This window comes from Ascaphus truei, chromosome 6 (genome assembly GCF_040206685.1).
Source record: "Ascaphus truei isolate aAscTru1 chromosome 6, aAscTru1.hap1, whole genome shotgun sequence".
Lineage (NCBI taxonomy): Eukaryota > Metazoa > Chordata > Amphibia > Anura > Ascaphidae > Ascaphus > Ascaphus truei.
In genome coordinates this window covers 64731232-64756640 of record NC_134488.1, presented here as the reverse complement: position 1 = coordinate 64756640, position 25409 = coordinate 64731232, and the positions used below count along the sequence as shown (strand labels likewise).

The 25409-nt window shown below is 42.1% G+C and overlaps 1 protein-coding gene across 1 annotated transcript in view; it reads right to left on the bottom strand.

The window, feature by feature from the left end:
* CSMD2 (CUB and Sushi multiple domains 2) overlaps nucleotides 1-25409 on the bottom strand; it is a 701191-nt gene that overhangs the window by 232794 nt on the left and 442988 nt on the right. The window contains 4 exon segments of the mRNA XM_075604612.1: nucleotides 2452-2573; nucleotides 8127-8251; nucleotides 10143-10230; nucleotides 19819-19896. Coding sequence (XP_075460727.1) covers nucleotides 2452-2573; nucleotides 8127-8251; nucleotides 10143-10230; nucleotides 19819-19896 — 413 coding nt within the window.

The following is a 25409-nucleotide window of genomic DNA, read 5'->3' as shown; positions in this document are numbered from 1 at the left end:
CTTTTGTCATTGGGTAATAATAATATTGCTATTTCTGCTTATCCGTTCCCTTCCTGAGCTGCCACAGTAATGAGAAGTCAGGATTCCACCCCAGAGGCGGCTGCATCAATAAAAATCATTTATAAAGAGCTCTCAATGTGAAAGGCACTGTTCGGCTTGGAATTTAAGGCTTACAAAATCCAACAGATTCCATAGTGAAAGACGACTATGATACTGTATGACCTACAAATATATTTTGGGTTGAAGGCATGCAGGCACAGGAGCTGAGAAGGTTCCTGATCCAAGGAACTTGCAATCTAGATGATAAATTATTAGGAATTTAGAAATTCTCTGCATCCTTGTAGCTCACTATTTCCTCTTGGTCTTTTATTAGCCGCACTATATATACTGCCCATGAGCTTATATATTGTTCTACCTAAACATTTTAATTAAGTGTCTAAAAAAAGCAGTGACACTGTCTGCGTTATAAAAATTCTAAACCTCTTAAACATCAAGGCAAGGATTTGGGGGCTTACTTGTGAGTTTGTATATATAAAGCAGTGATACACTGGGGTTGTACATATAGAGTAGTGATACTCTGGGGTTGTATATATAAAGTAATGGTACTCTGGGTTTGTACATATACAGTAGTGATACTCTGGATTAGTACATTTAAAGTAATGATACTCATTACTTGTACATATAACGTAGTGATACACTGGGTTAGTACATACTGTATAAAGTACTGATACTCTGGGTTTGTATATATAAAGTAGTGATACTCTGGATTTGTATATATATAAAGTAGTGATACTCTGGATTTGTATATATAAAGTAGTGATACTCTGGGTTAGTACATATAAAGTAGTGACACTCTTGGTTACTACTGTACATATAAAGTAGTGATACTCCGAGTTTGTATATATAAAGCAGTGATACTGTAGGTTTGTACATAACAAGTACTGATACTCTGGGTTTGTATATATAAAGTAGTGATACTCTGCGTTAGTACATATAAAGTAGTGATACTCTGGGTTAGTACATATAAAGTAGTGATACTCTGGGTTAGTACATATAAAGTAGTGATACTCTGGGTTAGTACATATAAAGTAGTGATACTCTGGGTTTGTACATATAAAGTAGTGATACTCTGGGTTACTACATATAAAGTAGTGATACACTGGGTTAGTACATAAAAAGTAGTGATACTCTGGGTTGCTACATGTAAAGTAGTGATACTCTGGGTTTGTACATATACAGTTGTGATATACTGGGTTAGTACATATAAAGTAGTGATACTCTGGGCTTGTACATATAACGTAGTGATACTCTGGGCTAGTACATATAAAGTAGTGATACTCTGGGCTTGTATATATAAAGTAGTGATACACTGGTTTAGTACATATAAAGTAGTGATAAACTGGGTAGTGATATTAGTGATACTTTGGGTTACTACATATAAATTAGTGATACTTTGGGTTACTACATATAAAGTAGTGATACTCTGAGTTACTACATATAAAGTAGTGATACTCTGGGTTACTACATATAAAGTAGTGATACTCTGGATTTGTATATATAAAGTAGTGATACACTGGGTTTGTATATATAAAGTACTGATACTCTGGGTTACTACATATAAAGTAGTGAAACTCTGGGTTTGTATATATAAAGGTAGTGATACTCTGGGTTAGTACATATAAAGCAGTGATACTCGGTTTGTACATACAGTATAAAGTAGTGATAATCTGGGTTAGTACATATAAAGTAGTGGTACTCTGGGTTTGTACATATAAAGCAGTGATACTCTGGGTTACTACATATAAAGTAGTGGTACTCTGGGTTTGTATATATAAAGTAGTGATACTCTGGGTTAGTACATATAAAGTAGTGGTACTCTGGGTTTGTACATATAAAGCAGTGATACTCTGGGTTACTACATATAAAGTAGTGGTACTCTGGGTTTGTATATATAAAGTAGTGATACTCTGGGTTTGTACGTATCAAGTAGTGATACTCTGGGTTAGTACGTATAAAGTAATGGTACTCTGGGTTAGTGCGTATAAAGTAGTACTCTGGGTTTGTACATATACAGTAGTGATACTCTGGGTTACTACATATAAATTACTGATACTCTGGGTTTGTATATATAAAGTAGTGATACTCTGGGTTTGTACATATAAAGTAGTGATACATTCGGTTAGTATATATAAAGTAGTGATACACTCGGTTAGTATATATAAAGTAGTGATACACTCGGTTAGTATATATAAAGTAGTGAAACTCTGGGTTACTACATATAAAATAGTGATACACTTGGTTTGTACATATATAGTAGTGGTACTCTGGGTTTGTACATATACAGTAGTGGTTCCCATGGCTTTGCACTGCCTAATATACATTTGCATTTACATTTTGTGATGAGAGGTGATGCGTGATAGTGATGTGGGAGCCCCCACTGCACACGCTTACCTTGGAGGGATTTAGAGCAGTGATCACCCACACGCAGTGTGCATTATTGTCGTACTGGACTGGGAAATTAGGGGAGGTGATGAGCCCTGAAGGTCCCCGTACGTGAGCATCGCACATCCTTGCTGTGAGATAGAAACCAGAGAGATGCATCAAATCACAAGACCAGCAATGTTTTCAATCATCAGAGAGACGCTGTCAGCACAGCAGCCAATATATAAAGCCAATATATAAAAGTGACGTACAGTATTCCTCTTTGTTACTTCTTGAGTAACTAGTGGATGAGTACAAGTAGATATGTATCAATATATGAATATAGATCTAGTGATATGTGAGTGTAAATAGGTAGATGCATATGTGTACACACACATATATATATATATATATATATATATATATATATATATATATATATATATATATATATATATATAAGCACATATACCAATAGACACGTATATACAGTATATATATATATATATATATATATATATATATGAGAGAGAGAGAGAGAGAGAGAGCGCGTATATAAGCATAAACATAGCATACACACAGACAGATGGTTGAAGTCTTAGGATCAGCTGACACAGAGCCTTCAGCTGAGTCCATACAGCAACCCAAAAGGTCAACATCCATTATGAAGGTCAGTGGGTAGCTGATGCCTTACACAGAGCTGGAGGAGGCCTGTGGCTGGATGTCACATTGCAGCATAATGCAGCCATCCACACAACTCACACGGATTCAGAGAACCAGAAGATCTGAAGCATTAAAGCAGGTTCGATGTGAGCGGACGGTGGACACACCGGGACCTCAGACCTATCTTCACACCACGTTTGATGACCTTAGCCCCATTGGACACTGTACACAAGCAGGCGTGTTTGGCAGCAAAGGAGTTAATTGAACCTGCCGTGTGCATAATATGTCTGCAGCACCGTGGAATTCGATTTTAGAAGCACAGCTTCTAAACTGGACCAGCCTGTTGCCCCCTCATTTTCCCCACTGAAGGCCGACAGGGTCTGTCTACATCTGCCTGCACACAGTGAGTAGGTTTTGGGTGGACGTGCAGTGCAGAATACCAATCGTTTTAAGTGCTGCTAGGACAGTGCTGCAGTGCAATGAGATGGCTCGCCGAGGAATAAAGCACTGACAAGAAGGAATGCTAATTAACAGGGGCCTTTTCATCGCACTGCAGGACTACACTCAGTCTGGACAGCTCTACTGAGGGAAATAAGCAGATTCAGTGTCAATGTGGAAACCCTTGTGGAGGAAGAGCCAGGGGTTAATATGTTTCTAGGTGACCTTGGGACATCTGTGTTGGGGAGAAGGGGGGTGGGGGTGGAAGGTTCATTCATTACTGTACACAAGGCAATGACTATTATTTGTCACTAGATTATACAAAACCTCTGCAATCCATCATGCACCAGCCAGGCACGTCCTGCTCTCCTGTTTAATGCAATGTTAATGCTCCCCCATCACCCGCCTGCCGGGTTGACAGACGCATTGCTACATGCTCACGACACACACGTCAGCTTCCACTAGGGTATTCTTCAGCCCCTCTAAAGGAAGGGGAGGGAGTGGCAGAAATGAATTGGGCTCCAAACTGCATGTGATCCCTTAATTTGCGGCTTGAGAGCTCTGGAGAATAAATGGGGTTTGATTTGTGGATCTCTGTGTTCCCGACACTGAATGGGACTGGATTCTGTTGCCAGAGGAAGGAAGCTCAGTGTGTGTGTGTGTGTCTGCGCTTTCTGAACTCAGTTCAACATCTAGACAAGGGGGAGATCAGCATAAATAACATCCAGGGCACTTCCTCCTCCATTCTCCCCACCCCCTATGTTAATAATAATAATAATAGCATGTTCTTGTATAGCGCTGCTAGTTGTACACAGCGCTTTACAGAGACATTTTGCAGGCACAGGTCCCTGCCCCGTGGAGCTTACAATCTATGTTTTTTGGTGCCTGAGGCACAGGAAGATAAAGTTACTTGCCCAAGGTCACAAGGAGCCAACACCAGGAATTGAACCAGGTTCCCCTGCTTCAAACTCAGTGCCAGTCAGTGTTTTTACTCACTGAGCCGCTCGTTCTCTCTACAATCTGATGTCTAGATTGTAAGCTCTCAAGAGCAGGGCTCTCATTACCCCTATTTATGTGTTTGTGTATGTTCGTCCTCACTTATATGCAACTGTTTTTGTACTCTGTACCTCAACGTACCGTGCTGTATGCTGGCGCCTAAATAAACGATAATAATAATAATTCACCTTTCCTACAAGATAGGGGTGCACTAATTAGGCACATCAAGGGGACTCAATTGAATTTGAATTAGTAGTACACCAATTATTACAGCACAAGTACAGTTAACTCCATGAAATTGCAGGTTTTGTCTGGCATAGAACCCATATTTGTGTGTCTAAGCAGCGTTTTTATCTCGTCCCTCTTCTAATCTGTTTGCTACTTTGCCCTCATTTTCCTTCTGTGGGCTCCAGTTTGTGCTTCACGGTGTGTCAAGGGAGAGAGAGAGAGAGAGTTACCCCATGCACATAATATCAAATAATGCAATATAATGGGCTGCATCACATTGAGATCTTTCCAAAAACTTATCAGGTCTGAGGTGGTGAAAACTTCTCGTGCTAACGATCTGCAATTGATGAACACGATTCTTACATTTGGTGCAAGGCCGTGTGGACAGAAGGAGCAGGGCGCATGTGCTGAAATGTAGAGCCCAATGTAAATGGGCAGTGTTCGACAAACCTATACATTTGCTCGCCCCGGGCGATTGGATTTAACATCGTGGCGAGCTCCTATTGGCCCAAGCAGCACAAGTTTGGTACTAGGTGGCGAGTAGATTTTTTTGTGTGGCGAGTAGATTTTTTTGGTGATTTGTCGACCACTGTAAATGGGTGTGTGCTGACATCATGAAATGCTTTAACCCCTCGCTGCAAGACCGGCCTAAAGCTCCATGCAGTATGTTGCTGGCTGTAATTATACACATGCATTCTATTGAATAAAGCTTGAAGTAGACAGACTGTAGTAACAGTGTATCGTGACCACTGAAACAAGTTATACAAATTGACAAGATGCCGGATCTGTGCAGGTTTATGCTTCTGTCAGAGTCCCACATTACATGTCTGGTGTAAGTGGGATATATCTGCCCTTGGCTAAAGTGGGCCGATTTAATGATGCTGAAATAAAAGGTCATTAGATGATGCAAGAAAACAAAATCCCAAAGTGGGGTTGCAGTCCACTTGGTAACGTTATTTAGATAATTTCCAAGGAATTGAAAAAAAAAAAAAACGTTCTGGATGTTTGTCAGTTCTCATTATTTTCGTGATTTATCTGCAATCCATTTTTGGTTGTGTTTTAACGCCTCCGGTGTCGGAGGGGATTCTTTGACAAGGCCCCTTTGGCAGTGGAGGGGTTAAGTTGTGATCTGGCAATTGCACCGGCACATAACTCAGCGATCAGAGGGTAGCAATTAGAGTGGCCTGCACATGATGGCAGGGAGTCCCACACTGACACACTTCCAGCAGTCTCCCATTGCAATCAACCTACTGCTAATCTACTCTGGACTGAACGCAAGACCACATGTCTGTCTACCACTCCCTTGGGTCCGGATGTAAGAAGACTCAGTATCCCAGATACAGCATCATTAAGGGGGCTGTAGGCATCATACAGTAGGTCACTACAGCGTAAATTGTCAGAATGTCGCACTGAAGACTCTCCAGCATTGTGTTCATAAGGGGAGTTCCATGGCAACAGGCAGTGGCATTGAAATCCCAATAGAATACTCTACACTTCAATACTGATACAAATTACCAAAGAGATGTACACTTTGCACTCCAACAAGAATAGCAATGAACAAAGAGCTGACACTTGTACTAACTTGCAGACTGGGGGATTGTATGTACAGTAAGTCTGTCCTTCCCTAGCGAGTGATGCAGGGACAGGAAGAACCAATGTCCCAGGGAGTCTGCTCTTCCCAAAGCTGGTGAGATGGGCACCAGAGGGACAAATGGTGCATGCAAGGTTTACTTCCCATAAAAGGGTGACACAAAAACAGGAGGGGAACATTTTCCATTAAGGCTGTGACCTATATTTACAGGGCTATGCTACAAGATACCATTTCGGCACTTGGCGTTCCATTATGGTGTCTTCAAGCACCAGAAGCTGTTTTATGGCATAGCGCTGCTTAGTTAATATGGCCTGGTATTCCCCCTTTAGGTCAGGAATAGAGATGTGTGAATGTCTTTTTCGGTTTAATCCCCCCCCCCCCCTCAAGTTTTATATATAAAACATTTTAAATGTTCAGAAATTTTCAAAACGTCCTCAAAATTAAAAGCAACCAGTTTTCACAACTCTACTTTTGGGCCCAGATCCACAAAGCTCCTTTATGTCACTTAACGAGGTGGTGACCTAACTTCGCGCCACGTTACGGCTAATGGTGCATCTTCAAAGGACAATAGCATATCGTTAAGTCATGTTTTCTCCAATAAAAGATCATAACAGTCCCTGTAACGGCCGTTCGTAATAATCATATGGAAATGAGGCGTTAATATGGTATTGCATAGCCACTAAAGTCTGTCTAGGTTAACGTAAGGACTTATCTTTACTAAGTTCATAGTTAAACTTCGTGCTAACGTAACTTAAAGGAGCAGAACATGTGGGAAGCAGGGATCCGCTTTCATTTCAGCTCTCCGGAGCTGATCCGCTTTCATTTCAGCTCTGGGGACCCCCTACTTCCTGATATACAGACCTCTGTCGGGGGTGCCGGTAGCAGGTCTGGAGGTTTAAAGATCCTGGTCACCCGAGCCAATAGGAAGCCGCAATGGATGACATCACAGTTTCCTATTGGCCCCACTGGATATTTAAGCCGCCACTATGTTCCCCACACACGGCCCAGCCGGAGCTGCCTCCGGCATCCCCCCCCCTTACGGATATATGTATCTCAGTAAGCAAGGGGCCCCCGGAGCTGAAAGGAACACAGCTGAGCACCAGAAACGGCCTGCTCCAAACCTACTTAGAAAATAAAAAAAGGAAAGTAGGATTACTGCTTTAACGCCACGTGAACACTACGTAAATTACATCGTGCCTAAACTTGCCTTTAATCACATCCAGACCCTGAAATAGGGCTTTTTACAGGGCCCGAATGGTTTGTGACATCACAGTTAGGTATAATTTAACCAGCATAGCGTTATTTCCCTCGCCTCGCTTTCTCAACTTGAGCTAAAGACCTGTTTCAGGGTCCGGATCGGAGTAACGCTAAAGGGCTTATTCTATATCCACGAAAGTGGCCAATCAAGGCGGTCTCAGACAAAATGCCTTACCAACTACATTGAGGGCCAGGTCTACCCCACCATAACACAGTTAGAGGAACAGCTAGAAGGGTGTCCATCGAGTCACCAATTTAAACCTGGCAGAGGCAGAGCAGTATTCTACCCACTACATCTGTCCCATCTACACAGACGGCCCGAATGTCACTTGATGTGTCGCCCACCCAGCAGTTCTATAAAATGAGTGCATCCCACAACACAGGAGAGTTCTTCATGAATGTTTAGGGTGTCGCTGTTATAGTAAGTTTGCAGTCGGGCTAATCCTCATCCTTCCACATAACTCTGCACAATGTTATATCACACGAGATGCTTACCAATGAAAAACCAAAACGCCCCCCCACGCTCTCTCACCTCTGCACACCGGTCGGTGGTCACTCCAAGCGGCAAACATGTCACTCACTTTCATGCAAGTGATGCTCTTGGACCCTTGGAGGTCGTAGCCTTCATTGCACATGAACTGGATACTGGAGCCCAATCTGGCAGTGGAAGAACACAAGCAGAGTGTGAGGTTACTAGAGCAGGAGACGGGCGCTCTCAGTCACAAACAGGACGTGCCGCCCCACCAGCTCCACAAACAATAATAAAAATGAAATATTATACACATTTAAAGATTTTATGGTTTGTTTTTAGCCTGATAAAACTGCGACCCTCCCCCCCCCCCCACACCTCCCCCAGCCCTTTTCTGTTTTGGAGACATGTTCATGCATAATAATATATACATTTAGGACAAATATCAGGGATAATAAGACTGCTAGGTGTATGCATCTAAAGAGTGATGCATTGATTCCAGTGATGTCGCGCTGGGGAGTTTTAAAGCAGCCCTGTGAAAATGTTCCCCACCGAAAAATAACAAAAATCTGACTATTTTTTGAAGTCTCCCAGTTGCAAAACCGGGGCACATCATCACCAGATTAAGAAATCAAAGGATAGGAATCCTATAAAAAGCTAATTGAGTTTTCTCTTTTGATATGTCTGATGCAGTTTTAACACTGCTTTTGCCCCGGTTTTGTAGTTGGGAAACTTTAGTAAATAAACCCACTTACAGTACATTTCATGTTCCTTGTTCTCCAAATACAGACTGCAAGACAATATTCATAGCATAAAACTAGTGTTACTGGAGCAATCCATGCCGGCAAATGTTTTGGCGAAGTTTGTATTTTTATATAATTGAAGCAGGGGGTCTCCGGAACTGAATAACATTAATTTCAGCTGCAGGGACCCCCTGCTTCCAGGGATACTTACCTCCGGAGTAGGTGCTGGTAACTGCTCTGGCTCAGCAAGCAAGGCTTTAAAGTTTAAAGCTCCCACGTTACATGGGCCAATAGGCTTCCTGTTGGTCGCAGGGCGCAAAATCTTTGAACAGCGGACATATTGTGAACCCTAGTAGCCGAGGAGAATAGCTACCCGCACCTACTTCAGAGGTAAGTATCTCTGTAAACAGGGAGTCCCTGGAGCTGAAATTAATGGGGTCCAGCTCCAGAGACCCCCTGCTTCAATGATATATTTTTAAAAAAATGCCCAAAAATCCACCGGCATGGATTGCCGCAGCTGTAGCCCAAGTTTGTATAGGTCTGTAATTCCTTAATTCCCCCACTGACCGAGAGCGATACAAGGTATCAATGCTCCCAGAGAGGTCCATAGGCTATTGCAGGTGGGTGCAACAAAGTGATTCATGAATAATACAAAGACATGGAAAAAAAATGAAGAACATTATAAAAAAAAAATTATAATTAGAGAAACTCTCCGTGTTTCTGTAACCCTGAACTGCTGAGGGAACCCAATTGTTTTTCTTCTGTCTAGAATTATTACTGAATAACATTACAGGATATTTGCCCTCTGCCCCCGTCTTTCTGGTTTCCAAGGCAATTTCTGGCAAATTCTTTGCACCTATCCTTCAGAGCCCGTTTCTGGGGCTCTGTATCTCAGGAATGGAAAATGGCATGAAGGCGGTGAAAACCCCATTCAGGACAGCAGGATTAAACGTTTTACAGATTGCAAAAAGATAAGTTTTTTTTTCCAATAAGGCTTTAAGAAATAAACATTATTACAGCAACATTCTGATAAGAGAACTCTGTACCAGAACTGATTTAAAGACTTATTTCTAGACAAGAGTAGAGTTCCTGGAGAAGTCTTTCCTTGCCTTTTGTGTGACTGTCGTATTATAAAAGGCCTATCTTTTATACATCAGATCCCTCCAAATGTAAGGTTGTGGTCTGCTGTGAACCGCTTGGAAATGTGGTTTGCATTGGATCAGGGGATCAAACCAGACATTCTGCTAACACCATAATAATGCGGAATCTCTCTCCTGTCGCTTCATCTCACAATAGAACCGAAAGAGGCAGAAACACAGGAAATAGGGCCCCTCACCTGAAATCAGAACCTATGCGTTTTCCTTGCTCCGGAGTTCCGGGGTCGGGACACAAGTTATGTCCCTGGAACACACCCACCTGAGTTACTAAAAAGCAAAAAAGAGACAGCATACACAGAGAGATAGGAAATCACACCATACACAGCTGAGTGTAATTGTTATGCTGCTGCTGGTGAATGCAGACATATAAATATACAGTAATTGCTACTTTGACTCTATTAGGATTTAATATGTTTTCCATGCAAACAAGGCAACTAGTTGTTACTGAATGAATATGGTACTGGCTTCACATAGCTTCAACAATTCTCAGTTCTTACTCACACAAATACACACATAAACCAATATATATAATGCATTCTTGTGCTTATTGTTAAAGTGCCATCTGTAGTCTTCTGCAATAAAAGCTGGATGTTTGTTTCCAAAACCCTCACATTTTTACCGGCCCTGCAATAATGTTACCCATTTAGCACTGGGAGGGCAAGCAACACAGTGCAGAACAGTGCGTATGCTGGCCCCTCCACTGCTGGAATGGTTAAACAGATACCCACACCTGACAATTATAAACAATAGATGATCATATATTTGGTACAAGAACTTAAGGTATGAAAGCAGGTACATTTTGTCTGTGAATATGGAGACTCTTGCACTCCCTGGTATGGGAGACATGCACCCAGACCCCCAGTGACCAGAGAGTCTGCCACCTGTCCAAGGTGCAGGAGTTTGATGGCCCTGTAAGGCATAGGTTTTACTGTTGATTCTTATCACACACACACCACCAGCAAAAAAAAGCTTACAGTAATGCGCGACACAGCTATGCAGTGGAACGGTATGGCTTGTGAATTCTTGTATGATTCCATTGACTTGAGTTGCTAAGGAAAGCTGCATGAATGTACAGTATGACCCACCTTGTAAATGGTATCTAAGCTGCAGGCCAATAGCACTAGGTACCTCTGCTTTGCTTGTAACCTTATTGCTTTAAGGGCATGGCACAGCCAACAGATCTACTGTAACTCTCTCCCATTAACCCTGATGTCCCAGGATTGAGTGGTAATGCTTGCCATATAAATCACAACTTGCATTGCTAACACCAGCTGCATGAGTTGCACACGAGTATTTTAATACGTAGTACAGTACATGCATGAACCTCTATTCCAAACGTATCTGCAGATCCTGTATCCAGAACCATCCTGAGTAACAAACAGTTCCTATCAGTAATGGGCTTAAATGTGCTAATTTTAACAGCAGCATTGAGATATGCAAAATCAAGTAACAAAGTCACAGTGTAACACCTCCTTCTACAAAGATGAACATGGGCCTTTTAATTCCAACACTACACTCAGAAATTCTCCTTCACATGTAGGAATATATATATATATATATATATACATACACACACACACAGATGTGGCAAGACTAACTTTTCTCACAGATACCTCAAAATACAGAGGTATGCCGCAAGGGTTTCCATAGAATCCAATGCTAATATTGAAGCAGAATGCCTAGGCTTGTCTCAAAAAGTTATATATATATATATATATATATATATATACAAATGTAAATACAACTGTATACATATATATATATATATATATATATATATACACATACAAACACACACACTCTATACCTGTATAGATACATATCCTTGTTTCTATATTCATGAATGGATTGCAGAATTGTACACAGTGTTCCCTTATCCCCTATTGTTTGCAATTATACATTTTCAGATACCATAACAAACCCAAATGGCAGTAATGAGACGCAGAAAGCTAGTAAGCAAGTTTTATGGACACCTAGAAAGTCAATTGACCTTCACACTTGCCAGTGAAATGCTTCATTAACAATGAGGCAGCCGCATGGAAAAGAGCCACAAATGAAGGCAGACAATGTGTCAAGATAATGAGCGATAGTTAGGTAAATATTTAATACATTTTCAAAACTCTGGCTCTAACGTGGAACCTCGGTAGACAGAAGAATTGATCACAAGAGGCAAAAGAGGAGACAGATATATAGGCCGCCTGACGAAAGGAAGAAAAACAAGAGGCACGTCGATACTGTGAGAAGTGCAGGCAGAAAAACTGAAGGGGGGAGGAGAGAGACTTCTCTATGGAGAGGTGAAATAAAGAAGGAGACAAGGGAGGTGGGAATAAAGGAAGCCAAGGGAGGGACGGAGGGAGAGAAAGGAAAGGAGAAAGAAACAGATAGGGAGCATGAAAAAGAAAGAAAGAGAGCATGAAAAAGAAAGAGAACATGAAAAAGAAAGACAGAGAGAAATAAAAAGAAGAAAGAAAGAAAACAATGAGAGGGAGAGAAAGAAGGAAAGAAAGGAAGAAAGAAGGAACTTTTAGGAAACATACAAAATAAAATAATATATTCTCATGTAGAAATAATTAAAAAAAGAATATTTAGAGCAATATGCAAGACTGAATGCTATCAGCATCTGTGCTCCTACACGTGGGCGAACATATGATGGGTGAACTGGGTGATCTGCACCCAACACTGGAGATGAATACTGAAGGTCACAAGTAAAACAAAGATCATTCCTTTCCAACATGACTTAACATTATCAGCTGCGGATATTCCATTAATGGCTATTGATCAGACATTGCTCAATCTCTCTCTTTAAAAAAAAAGAGAGAGAGTCACATTTGATCACATTAACAGCACAGATCCTCTTTGGACCCATTTACTGAAAGCAAAAAAAAAGACTAAGATATCTAATTGGTATGTCCTGTGCACACAGAGAGATGAGTGCATGTTGATGCAGTTGGAGAAGAAGAGCATATGCATTCATGGATAAACAGATCCACTGAGGCAAAACGCCCATACTGCAGTACAAACAAGACAATAGTATTAGGAATACTCAACAACGCATGTGAGTTCATCTTTATTTTCCCCTTTCTGCCCTCATATGCAGATTGAAAAATAACATCATTGTACAATTCATTCTTGAAACGTTCTGTTCTTTTAACAGCAAGGGATTTATATATCAAGTCTAGAAATGTACCACTCTAAAACCCAACATTTAAAGTGTCATACAGATTATTAATGCCTCTGTTATATGTAGTGTTCATTGTTTAATGTTGTTTTCATTAGCAGTATACAGAGGGGTTATGTGGAGCAACAGGAAGCTGTAGTAGGTACACATACAGTACAATAAAGAAATGTACAGTATGAATAGATACTTTTTTCACTAGCTCTGAGCTGACTCTAACCTTCTCTGTCTTATATAAGATATGTAACAAACTTGCTTATCTAGTTTTGTATATCACATACAGCTAAATGGCTGACCAGTCTATCACTGACACTGCATGGTGTGGATAGGGGGTGAATGAGCACCCACACACATACACAACACATATCGGTATATCTATGTCATCTCTGTTCCATGGTACAAGCCCCTTGTCTATGCAGGGGTCCTGCAACACCTTGCTTTGCATGTTACTGCTCTGTAATGCCTTCCCAGCCTCTCTGGCTGTGCAATGGGTGAGGCCTACCTGATGCGCAGACTCCTACGTCAGTATCAGGTCAACAAACACTCAGCTACTGTAAACTAATTCCTATACAGCGTGGCATTTTCCCAGTGCTGGACAAGAGATCAGCGCCATGCCAATGAATGGGATTCAGCTCTTCTCCCATGCAGGGGAAGCAGCCACACGGCTTATTAAATAAGGGCCTGGTAGGATTGCTTTGTGTAGGTGACCAGATGTTCTAACTCACCACGGACTGGTGTATCAGGCAGGACACCTTGGTTAAGGTCATCTTCGTGCAGTTTTAAGTTAATAAACCAATGACATACAGATGTAGTAAGAGTAAGGGTTAACACTCCCACTGGCGTGTTATGGTGAGATACATTCTGACATTCTGTGTTATCACTGCCATTAACTGCCTAGGGAAACTTATATTCCTCATTATAACGCAATATTAAACATAGAAATAGAATTTGACATTTAATTTTGCATTATCAGTAGGTAAAATAAAGCTGGTTAGATCTGTATTTATTAAAAAAGTACTGTACAGTGAAGATACTGTAGGAGAAGCATGCGTGACTATACAGAGAGAGGATGCTTGCTTTATATCTCTGGCATCATTTGTTAGGTTTAGCGCATGTTGCCACGGTAACTAGCTCAGGATCCGATGGTGTGTTTAACAGGGTGAACTTCTCTAACTGCCATCTCCCGCCCCAATCCTCCCGGCACTGAAGGCGTTAACCCCGTTTAGCATGCTGCTTTACCATCCATTAGGAGGGAGAGAGGCCTATGGGTTTAGACAAGTGGCAAATCCTTATTTTAGTAGATGCAATGCTTGATCAAATCCCTTAATCTCTCATGTGCATTACCCACTAAATAATTAGACTGTGAGCTCAGGGATTCAATCATCAGTTAGGGTTACACTGTGTACAGTTTACATAATGAATTATTATTGCTAATATGATGGTATGCTGGGTTCCCCCACTACATAAGGAGATGAAACAGACTCTTCATGTTCATTGCATTATGGCTGCTTGTAAATCTAGCAGCAGTATACAGTATAGACACTGTATGTGATCTCACATCCTATGCCCTGTGAAAATGTAAACCCCTCTTTTGGCACTGAATGGGTTAAACCAGGTTCGGGCAACTCCAGTCCTCAAGGGCAGGTTTTCAGGATATCCCTGCTTCAGCACAGGAGGTTCAGTCATTGGCTCAGTCGAAGACTGACCAACCTGAGCTGAAGCAGGGATATCCTGAAAACCCTGTTGGTGGCCTTTGAGGACTGGAGTTGCCCACCCCTGGGTTAAACCCTACTCACAGTGGAAGCTTAAACCTTTCATTGCAGATCACACATGGTTTCATCCATGCACTGCCAGAGGGGCCTGCCTCTCCTTTTTCTGCTCATTAATATACTTATTTCTCTCCAACGTGTTGCAGGCCATTCTGGCAGCGGGAGCCGGGGAATAAACTTGTGCCTACAAAACATTTTGCCCAGTCTGACTCTCCTGGCCACGAATGCATTCCAGCAAAGCAAATACAGTAACATGCACAGCAATGCTTTGCTATGTTAAAAGGATGGAGCTTCTGTTCTCAGCAATAGGGGCCTGCATCCCATGGGTTATTTGTATGTGTTAAATACACCTGTTGGAAGGACACAGTATGAACCCAAGCACAGGAATCCCACAGACAAGAGTGTCCTTATCTGTCCCTGTACACAGGAAGAGACAACGCTACGAAATTTAGAAAGCTCTGTGCACTAGAATTTAATCCATCAAGGACTCTAATGTTGACCCCCCAATAGGTTATCACAACCTACAAGCAATGTACATTTCTATCCCTGTGTACTAATGCTGGATAACAAGTAAAAAGAAATAAACACCCTGGCGCATGAATAAGGAACTGATGAATAATCTGAAGCTATACTGGTATGCCGAGTTTTCTAAAGGAATTAGATATGCAGTTATAAACATATAAATGTATTAAAAAATAAAATAAGTACAATTGAGTGACTTATAACCAGGAATATTATACACAATTATTCCTATGTCTTGATTAAGATTAATCTAACCGCAATACACAATACACAATTAATATTATAAAATATACAGCATATAAATCCAATGGATGAACTTGGCTAAATGAAAATAATATAAACCCCTGTACAAAGAATGGTTGTTTTTCTAAATGTCCTGATCCTCAGCGGATTTTAACTCAATTAATACTAGGCACTGTGGCCCAAACATAAAGCCACTTAGCGTGTTATCCCCTCTTTATGAAGAAAATAATGACAGATTAAACAGAGTATAGTCACACACTTGATTTGTGTGTGGAAGCCTGGAGTTTTGCTTTGGTTAGAGTTCTTCTTGAAGATGTTATGTACTTTGTTATGAGTACAGGAGATATTTCACTAAGGTGTATATATACTACCTCTCTTCAGATTGGTGTAATCTTTCATGTCCGATCATGAGTGATAATTTCCATTAAAGATGTTGATACATGTGCTGTATATGTGCTGTAAACATCTTACCCACGGGCTCTGTTTGTTGAGCAGAAATTCTCCGTCACTGCTCACCGTCCTGTGTTGAGCTTAGGATCTGCCTGTAGGTGTTCCACTGCATACACCGGGAATCGTTGTTGCAGTATCTGCCCGGTACTGTGATAGTTACCTCTTCTGGTACTTTTTTTTCACCTCGCAATCAATAACAGCTCTGTACAGCAGTCTTTGTTCAAACTTTGCTCCTACTCCAACTCCGATCCGCTCCCGCTTCCACAGCAAACACGCAAAACTCTTCCTCCTCACCAGTCTGATTTGGTGCCAAAAACAGGTATGGGTTGTGTGTAGGTATTCCACTACGGGGGCTCACAAGGCATAGGTATCTCACCCTACGCATTTCACCAGTGCTTTGGCTTCCTCACCGTTCTTTGTACAACTTAGTGGTTTATATTATTTCCATTTAGCCAAGTTCATCAATTGGATTTATATGCTGTATATTTTATAATATTAATTGTGTATTGTGTATTGAGGGTAGATTAAGCTTAATCAAGACATAGGTATAATTGTGTATAAGATTCCTGGTTAGGAGTCACTCAATTGTACTTATTGTATTTTGTAATACATTTATATGTTTATAACTGCATATCTAATTCCTTTAGAAAACTCGGCATACCAGTATAGCTTCAGATTATTCATCAGTTCCTTATTCATGGGCCAGGGTGTTTTTTTTTCTTTTTCCTTGCACATTGTTAGGGGGTAGAGATTCCCCATATTCACCTAGGCTGCAGAATATATACTTATTAGAGTTATTGTTTTTCTACCAGTAGTTAATATATTAGTGCCTTAAATATTTGTTTTCTATTGCTGGACAACCAGTGCCTGACCCCATGTTTCTGTTGTTTTACCCTATTAAGGGTTCTTGTTTTTCTCCCTAGTTTCTTGCAGAGCAAACACGTTTAAAGGTCTGCTCACGCTGGAGACACAACACAGAAGCTGATACTTATTGTGCCACCAAGGTAGCGGAGTCTAGGAGATCTGCGGCTGACCTTTTTGCAGCTGAGACGCGAGGATGAAGCACACTGTCCTTTGCACAGAGATATTGCTGTTTGTATTGTGCACCAACAATCTGCTCTGCGGTCAATGAAACTGAGAATTAACAGCTTAAAATATCAGGTGCTGGAGAGCAAACTCAAAGCCGTCAGTAAACACATGCAGAACACATGCTCATGAGTATTTGCGGCTGTGCCGCGTCACCAATGTTTTTCTGATGCTAATAATAAGAACACTGTACATGAGAAAACGTGCAATGACAAGGAGCCCAAAACCGAAAGAGCTTATACTTTTTCGTTCTCCAACTTCAATTTCAGCACCAATGGCAGGGCTGCCTCCATGGTGATGGCATTGGCCTCTTTATTGTTATTCTCATTGTTTTAATTTGATTCTCATTTATTCTCTATTATGGCGCTTTCTCAGCAAAACATTTCCCCAAGACGTGAAACAATATATTTTCTCTTTTTTTTGTAGGCACATTTCTGACAGGTGACAGAGTAAAAGGGCCAAATTTACTAAGTGATGGTAAGCAACAAAACACTTTATGGTACCCTAAGACACCTTACAGCCCATTCAAATGAGTGGGTTGCGCGGTGTCTTGTGGCTTAGTAAATATGGTCCTACATCAGAAGCATAAGAACCGAGTCAGACCTGTCACACTATGTAGAATAAACAAAGTTATGGCCAATCCATAAGAAGCAGTGCCTCTACAAAAATGTTCAAGAGTCTCTCCCTACTTGACATGAATCATGCAATCAAAATACAAGAGCAAGCTGGGCACTAATGCAAAAAGATTTCATTGCACAAAAATGGACAAGAGAACTTACCAACGTTTGGGTCATACATTGGACCTTCCTCAGGGCTTAGTAGTAGTGCCCTGCTTGCTCTTACACATGGCTAGAAATGGGAAGATTCCCATTGGTTACCAGGCTTAATTGGGGCAGGGCCAGCAGCCTCAAATATTGCAGAACCACTGTTTGAGAGTTTTCTCTCTGTAGTTTGGAGTGTCTCCCTATATTGCCATCAACAAGTACGCAACTAGCTGGCACCGCTGGTTATAGACACCAAGATACACCCTTAAAATAATGACTGATATATATATATATACAGTGTTCGACAAACCTATACATTTGCACGCCCGGGCGAGTGGATTTAACATCGTGGAGAGCTCCTATTGGCCCAAGCAGCACACGTGTGGTACTAGGTAGCGAGTAGATTTTTTGGTTATTTTCCGACCACTATATATATATATATATATATATATATATATATATATATATATACATACACACACCCACACACCGTTAAGCATCGGCAATGAAAGCTAAGTGAAAATCAATGAGATAACCGTGCTTTCTCCTTTAGGTAGCCGTTAGAAGCCATCATGAATGTGTGATGTTATATGTGGCACAAGAAGGATTAGAGAGGTCTACAGAACATGGAGATTTCTCAGCAATCCATTTTGGTTGTGATATCCCAGTGACAGCCAAGGTCGCCGACAAGGGGAGGGACAGCTGTGACTCCTGTCCCGGGACCGGTGAGTAAAGGGGCCCGGGCCAGCTGGCGGCAAACCCTGCAAAGGAGACCACCTGCAAGGTGTTGCAAGAGAGGGCCTGCTGGAAATGCCTGTTGAAGCAGTATGCTGTAAGCAGGTGGTAGGGAGGCTCCTCTGACAGGCACCTCCGAGGGCACCCTCCAGCAGGCAGCTCTTCAGGCCTCCTCCACAGACACCCTCAATTCTCCAGGGCAGCAGGAAGGCAGTGGGTACACTTGGTTCCCCTCTTCCTATCTCCCTGTTTCCCCCTCTCTCTCCCCCTCTCTTTCCTTCCTCCCTTCTCCACCCCCTCTCTTTCCTTCCTCCCCTCTCCACCCCCTCTCTTTCCTTCCTCGCCTATCCACCCCCTCTCTTTCCCTCCTCCCCTCTCCCCCTTCTCTCCTACTCCCCTCTCCTCCGCCTTCCCCCTCCCTCCTCCGCTCCCCCCATCCTCCTCCTCCTCTGCCCCACCCCCCTCTTTCTCCTTCCCCTCCCCTCTCTCTCCCTGAAGCTTAGAAGTATCCACCCTTGTCTCCTACCATCCCAGTCCCATATATCGTTCTCCTCCATTAGGGACCAACAGTATGCTATGGGTTAGTAGGACATGGGGGTATTAACAGGGGGGGGGCTGCACCTTTAGTTTGTCCTGAGCCTCCTCAAGATTTCTGTTGGCGGCCCTGGTAACAGTACATTCCTTCCCTCATCAACAGCCGAAGGGAAAGGTTCATGTGCGTGTGTGAATAGGTGTGCGCTGTCCTGGAAGAAGTATACTCTCAATATGCTGCATCCTATCTGGTATGTACAGGGTGACAAATCCAAGAAGGAAGCCTCCCGGTCCTCACTGTGAAATTGAGGATATCTCATACATTTTATATTCTAACATGTTGGTTATGAATTTACACTGTGTATCCAGATCTTGATATAGCCCCTTCAAGTCCCACTTTAGAACTCCCTTAGCCGGTAGAGGGGCAAGTAAGGCATTGAAAAAGCATCCTCAGCCCATCCCTCAGCGAAAGGAACACTCACAGGGGTACAGGACAGGGCAAACTAGATCAACATTGAGTCGGATGCATGGTCTGGTAATGGCAATGCATGAAGTCATAGTAGTCAGTTTAAACACTTACACACTGACGTCTTCTGGTTGCTGTCCTTGTTGGGGAGAAGTTTCACTCCTCTGGACTTCATCTCCATTTGCTTTTTCACTAGAGGGATTTTGACAAGAGAAGTTGAGCTGGTTAGAGTCGCACAGACAAGCACACGCAGTGGAGCATCTCTGTCTCATCTTCCAATAAACCTCACTTCGTCCCTATTTCATCTGACAGCTCTGCACTTTTTTTTAATATATATACACTATGTTGACAAAAAAGATACAGCCTCGAGTGGAAAATGACTTTAGAAAAATGGAAACCAGCCAAGCGGCTAGAAAATTGACCAAGACTTTTGCTGCAACATGAAAAGGATGAAATCTGGGTGTCTCCATTCGCTGAACTGACAAGGTCGTTGTACTGGTTAACTTCTTATTCCGATCCCACACAGAACCCTTTCGCTGCCTGACACCGCCTTTAGAGATTGGTAATGGCCATTAAAGTGAATAGGTGAGATATATCAAGGCAATTGCAGAGTCAAACTGGAGCCAACAGGCATTTTCATCTTGTTCCTCCTTGAAACAACATATCAATGTACAGATGTAGCAACGGTTATTGCACCGGCTGGCCCATTATGGTGAGATATTCTGTGATATTCGGTGTAATCCTTGCCATTAAATCCTATGGACAATCTGTCATATTCTGCATTATAAGGCGATATTTTGGTTTATCTGCGGTCGAAATAACCTTTGATACATCTGTATTATGCTCCAATTTTGAAACAGATTGGGATTTGGGGAGCGTCAATAGGGTGCGTTGCTCCGTGCACCTATTTGAAGGGGATAGAACAATTTCTTTGTCTATGTTGCGCCATTATTCTTTTTTCATTTGTGGCAATCATTCCACATTGTGGGGCCAACCTCTCTGCTTAACAGTAGGAGAAATATGACTAATAATGTTCTCGCATGTAAAGCAGACGAGAGGAAAACAGGGAGCCATTTCCCTCGTTGTATCACAGCAAAAATAGTGCAAATGGGGCCAAAAAAAACCCATCTATTGTATTTATCAAAGAAAAATACATTTGAAAGAAATACGATTTTATTCTCTGACGCTTCTGGGGTATTTGTGTGCCCATAATTGCAAACATTCCCACTTCCTGTATAGGAACTTGTTCACTAAAGATCCAGGATTGCTAAACCAGGGCAAAAGATAAAGCAAGATTTATCAAAGGAAATTGGAGTTTTCGCTTTGATAAAGTCGATCCGGTTTTAACGCAGTTTTGCAGCCGGGAATCTTTAATAAATAACTCCCATAGATTCCACTGCTCTGCATCTCACTTCAGGCTACTGTGGCGCTAGTCCCCCACAATGCACCATGCATTGTCAGTAAAAGGGTTACTGTTTCTATTTGTTATCTTTTCACTTTGTTGTGAGATCGCCCAGCACTTTCCCACTTTGGAGAAATCCCAAATGTAAAATACTTTTTCGGGGGATTGGGGGGAGATGAGCTCTTAAAAATAAGACCTCGTTGTCAGTTTCTGAGGTCTTATGCCTACTCCACCAGTTATCCAAGAGTGGCCAAGTAGCAGGCACTGTTGCTAAAAAGCTTCCTCCCCACTCAGCAGCCCAATAAGATATGCAAATGAGTTTGCCGCAGGTTGCAACAAACACAAAGCACGTCGGGGGATTTCCGAGAGCAGTTTCATTGCAGGATTTAATACCTTGAAAGCATAACGAGGGCTGAAAAATATATTAAAATCTGAATCATTCCTGATGTAAAGTACACAGGGGGGCATTAGAAATGTTTTCATGCAAATTGTTCTACCCGCAGCAAAAAGAAAAGAGAAGAACAAAGAAAAACTTCACTGATCCTCATAAGCAGAATCCCCTGTCTCTAATATATATGGGACATGACAAGATCTCACCTAATTACACACACAAAAACCCAAAACAAACACATATAAAACATAATATTACATTCTTTTCCCCTCTTGAATGTTCAGTGCCATTTGTAATCTTTGTGATTGCACTAGATAAAATGTGTATCTTTTCATAAGTGTTATGAGAGTATTAAGGGCCAGAATTACTAAGCTGTCTTCTGCCGTAAGAAAACCTTCCTGTGCTGGGAAACACCTGACAGCGCATTCACGGGTGTCTTCGAACACTGAAAAGTGTCTTTGGGCAGAAGACTGCTTAGTAGATATGGGTCTAAATCCTTTCACTGCCCAAGAGGCTGATAACGCATTACAGACCTATATAACACGAAGAGCAATACATTAATATGTAGAACAATGCTTTTGCTGGTTCCTCTGGTAGTGAAGGGGTCATAACATTGAGCTTCACGTGGGTCTGCCGACCCTGGTGCTGAAGGGATTACTATTTCACCCTCTGCTGCTTCAGATGTGTCTGCTGGCACATGGCACTGAAGGGGTTACTACGGTATGTCACCCTCTGCTGACAATTTGATTAATTTAAAGCTACATAACTTTATTCCTGTTAATGTCATGCAAAGAAGCTTCCTCAGCATCTCTGTTCATTTTTGTAATGAACTGTCCATAAGGTAGTACGAGGAAAATGGAGGTGCGGGAAGAGGATTTCAGTGCTGTGTTGTCAAATCTAGATGATGCATTTAACGTGGGACATGATCATTCTGAATTTCTATCGCCCACAACTTCATTCAGGTTGTGTATTTGCTTGTACCATAAAAGGACCCTTTAGGGGGCACTCATCATCTATGTAATAAAGAGGGGAGGGTTGTTTCACCTTCAACACTACACTACCCACACCCACCCATCGCTGCTACTACTCAGCAATCAGCAGGACACACTGGCGATGTGCTACTGCTGAGAAGCACCTATTAGAAATATACGCTTCTGTGAGGCTGTCTGTAAGTGAGGCCATTGTAAAACCCAATGCAGAGGAATAGAGTTTAAATCTTCCAGTCATTTTCATCCTGCATCTCTTAGGGGGCTATGAGCACAAGTGTGATAGTTTGCATGGAAAATTCCATTAAAGTCAATAGGAGTTTCCATGCGATAGTGCTTCACTCTATACTATTGCAGTTTAATAAATACCACCCTTCAGGGCATTATTCTATATCCGCCAAAGCGGCCGATCAGGCCACTTTCTGGCGAAAGTTCCCATTGAGGTCAATGGGGAATTTCAGCCCAAAACAGCCCTATCGTTCGCGTCGTTTGATATAGAATAAGCCCCTTAGTGTCAAGTTATCAAAGTACTTTAAACCAGTTTTTCCCCCTGTGCACCAGCTTGTGCATTGGCGAGAGCAGGTACATAATGCATGTAGGATATAGTCAATTTTGTGCCTCTGTGTCTCATTATTTCGTCCCCTTTTTAGCCCCTCGGAGAGTCATCGGTTCTGAGGGGCAGTAATCAGCCAGTGACCTGTAGAAAATGTAAAGCTTGTTCTGTGAGCTTCTTACATAGCGCTGTCAGAAATAACTAATGCCTCGTGTGTCACAGCTATTTCTGTGCCTTATTACATAGAACCACCCCACACCTTTCTATCAGTAACTCCCGTGGCAATCTCTAATATAAAGAACAAAAACCCAGATATCACAGGCACTGGGTAGTGCCTGGGGCACTGGATCAAGTCAGGTGGAAAACAAAAGGATTCCAGCTGGGAGTTCTGCTTTAACAGCATATTTTGTTTAGCTAGATGGGTTACATGGTGGGGTCATGGTCTGTGCTATAGTATACTTTGTATATGAAAAGAGGCTGCGAGTGTAGAGAAGCTGATCAGCACACTGCAATGGGATCAACCATCCTGCTTCCAGAGGAGAACTGAAAGGTATTGCAAAAGGGTTAAATGACAGAGTTCACCCATTGTGTGAACAATGGGGTCAGCATGTTGCAATTTCCATTGTGTGCAACACTACCAGATTGAAAAACCAGCCTCATGTATCATTCATGACCAGGCAGCTCTCTGATTGGCTCTAGGATGAGAACTAAATGAATTTGTTTATTCTCACTTTGGAGAAGTCAATACAGGATACAATTATGTGTTGGATGAAACCAACAGCAGGCCGGCTCCTGGGGCTTTCTCCTCTACTACGATGTAATTTGGGGCCCTGCTCATCTATCCACTGTGCTTGCTACTCTGTATTCTTAATGTAATAACGTGTGTTGCTGCAAGGTTATAAACGCCTGCTGGTTAACTGCTTTTCTTAATACCTGTTGTGTATTTCATTAGCTGCACTAAACATGCACCCTTTTTGTCAACGTGTTTCTAGCAAAGCTCCCTAAGCTGCCTCAAGGGATCCTGTCTTACATACTGTACACCTGGTAACCAATCAGCAGTATGTTACCGTCCTTTTCTGCACAAGTTTCAGCACTGTCTACCCTTTCTCAGTACATTTATTTTGTGCTGAGTGGGATTCATGAAACAGGGATTAATCAGAAGTGACTTGTTTCAAGGGAAGCCAACTTAAAAACTCAGGTCATGTATTTAATCAGCACTCGTCATCTTCCCTTTATCCCTGACAAAATATGGTTCTGTCCAGATCTTTAGATGAGCAGGTGACCGTCATAATAAAGATGGAGGGATGGGTCTTATTAATGACTAAACTGTTAATAGGGAAAAATCCAAGGACAATGGAGGGAGTATGCAACACTCCTCAAACAACATAATAAAGGGGGGAGGGGGGAGAGCTGTGAGAGAAGACCCTTCAATTGTACTCATAGCACAACGACCAGTGAAACTGCACCTCTTTCTAACAATGATCTTGCCTTCTGTATACTCTCTATTAAGTCCTGATGGTATCACTATTGGTTGTCCATAGGGACACCACAAGCCTCTTTTTGATTGTACATCTGGAAGAGGTGCATTAACTGTTTTATCTATACAGAAATCTCATGTATCTCACTAGCACTAACATTGTAGAACTCTGCACTGTACAAATACTCCAATAGTATAAATAGCTAGAAATATTTTCCAGAGAGGAATAGGGCATCCACTGGAACTGGAGACAGGTCAAGTGGGAAGCCTTGTCTATTGTTTGCTCACAGGTTGGTGAATGCATGTAACAGCAACATACAGTGTGGGACCAAAAGATACTAGGGAAAGAAGCAGGGGCAGAACTAGACACTTGTGAGTTCCGGGGAAAATAAAAAAAAAAGGCCCCTTCTCTACCTCTGGGTACTACCTGTGGAAGGGGTTCTTACACATCGGTGATGGAGGGAGCCCATCCCAAGAGGTGATTGTAGACGTTGGGCTCGACTTCTGGTGGGTCCTAACTTATGTGTAAGTACCACCTGGGTGGGCTCCCTCCGCCGTCGCTGCTGGGTAAGGTTACACACCCCAGATAGAGGTGTTGTGGAAAGAGGGGCCATTTGGAAATGCCAGAACCATGTTCCGGCTGCTAAAATAAGTGCCGGAGCAGCTTTCCGAGTCATGGAGGGTGGGCCCCTGAAGACGGTTGGCTGTAGTGTAACTGAAACGGCTGCACATATGGTAGTTCACTGGAAAGAAGCCAGGGAACCGTAACGCTTTGGGAAGTTAGGAATATGAGCCAGAAGATAAGTTGCATTCAGGGCTTACCAGTAAGAAAGGAACATGGCACCAGAAGTCTGTTGCCATCTGTCTCATTTATTTAATCAGTGACAATTTCTATG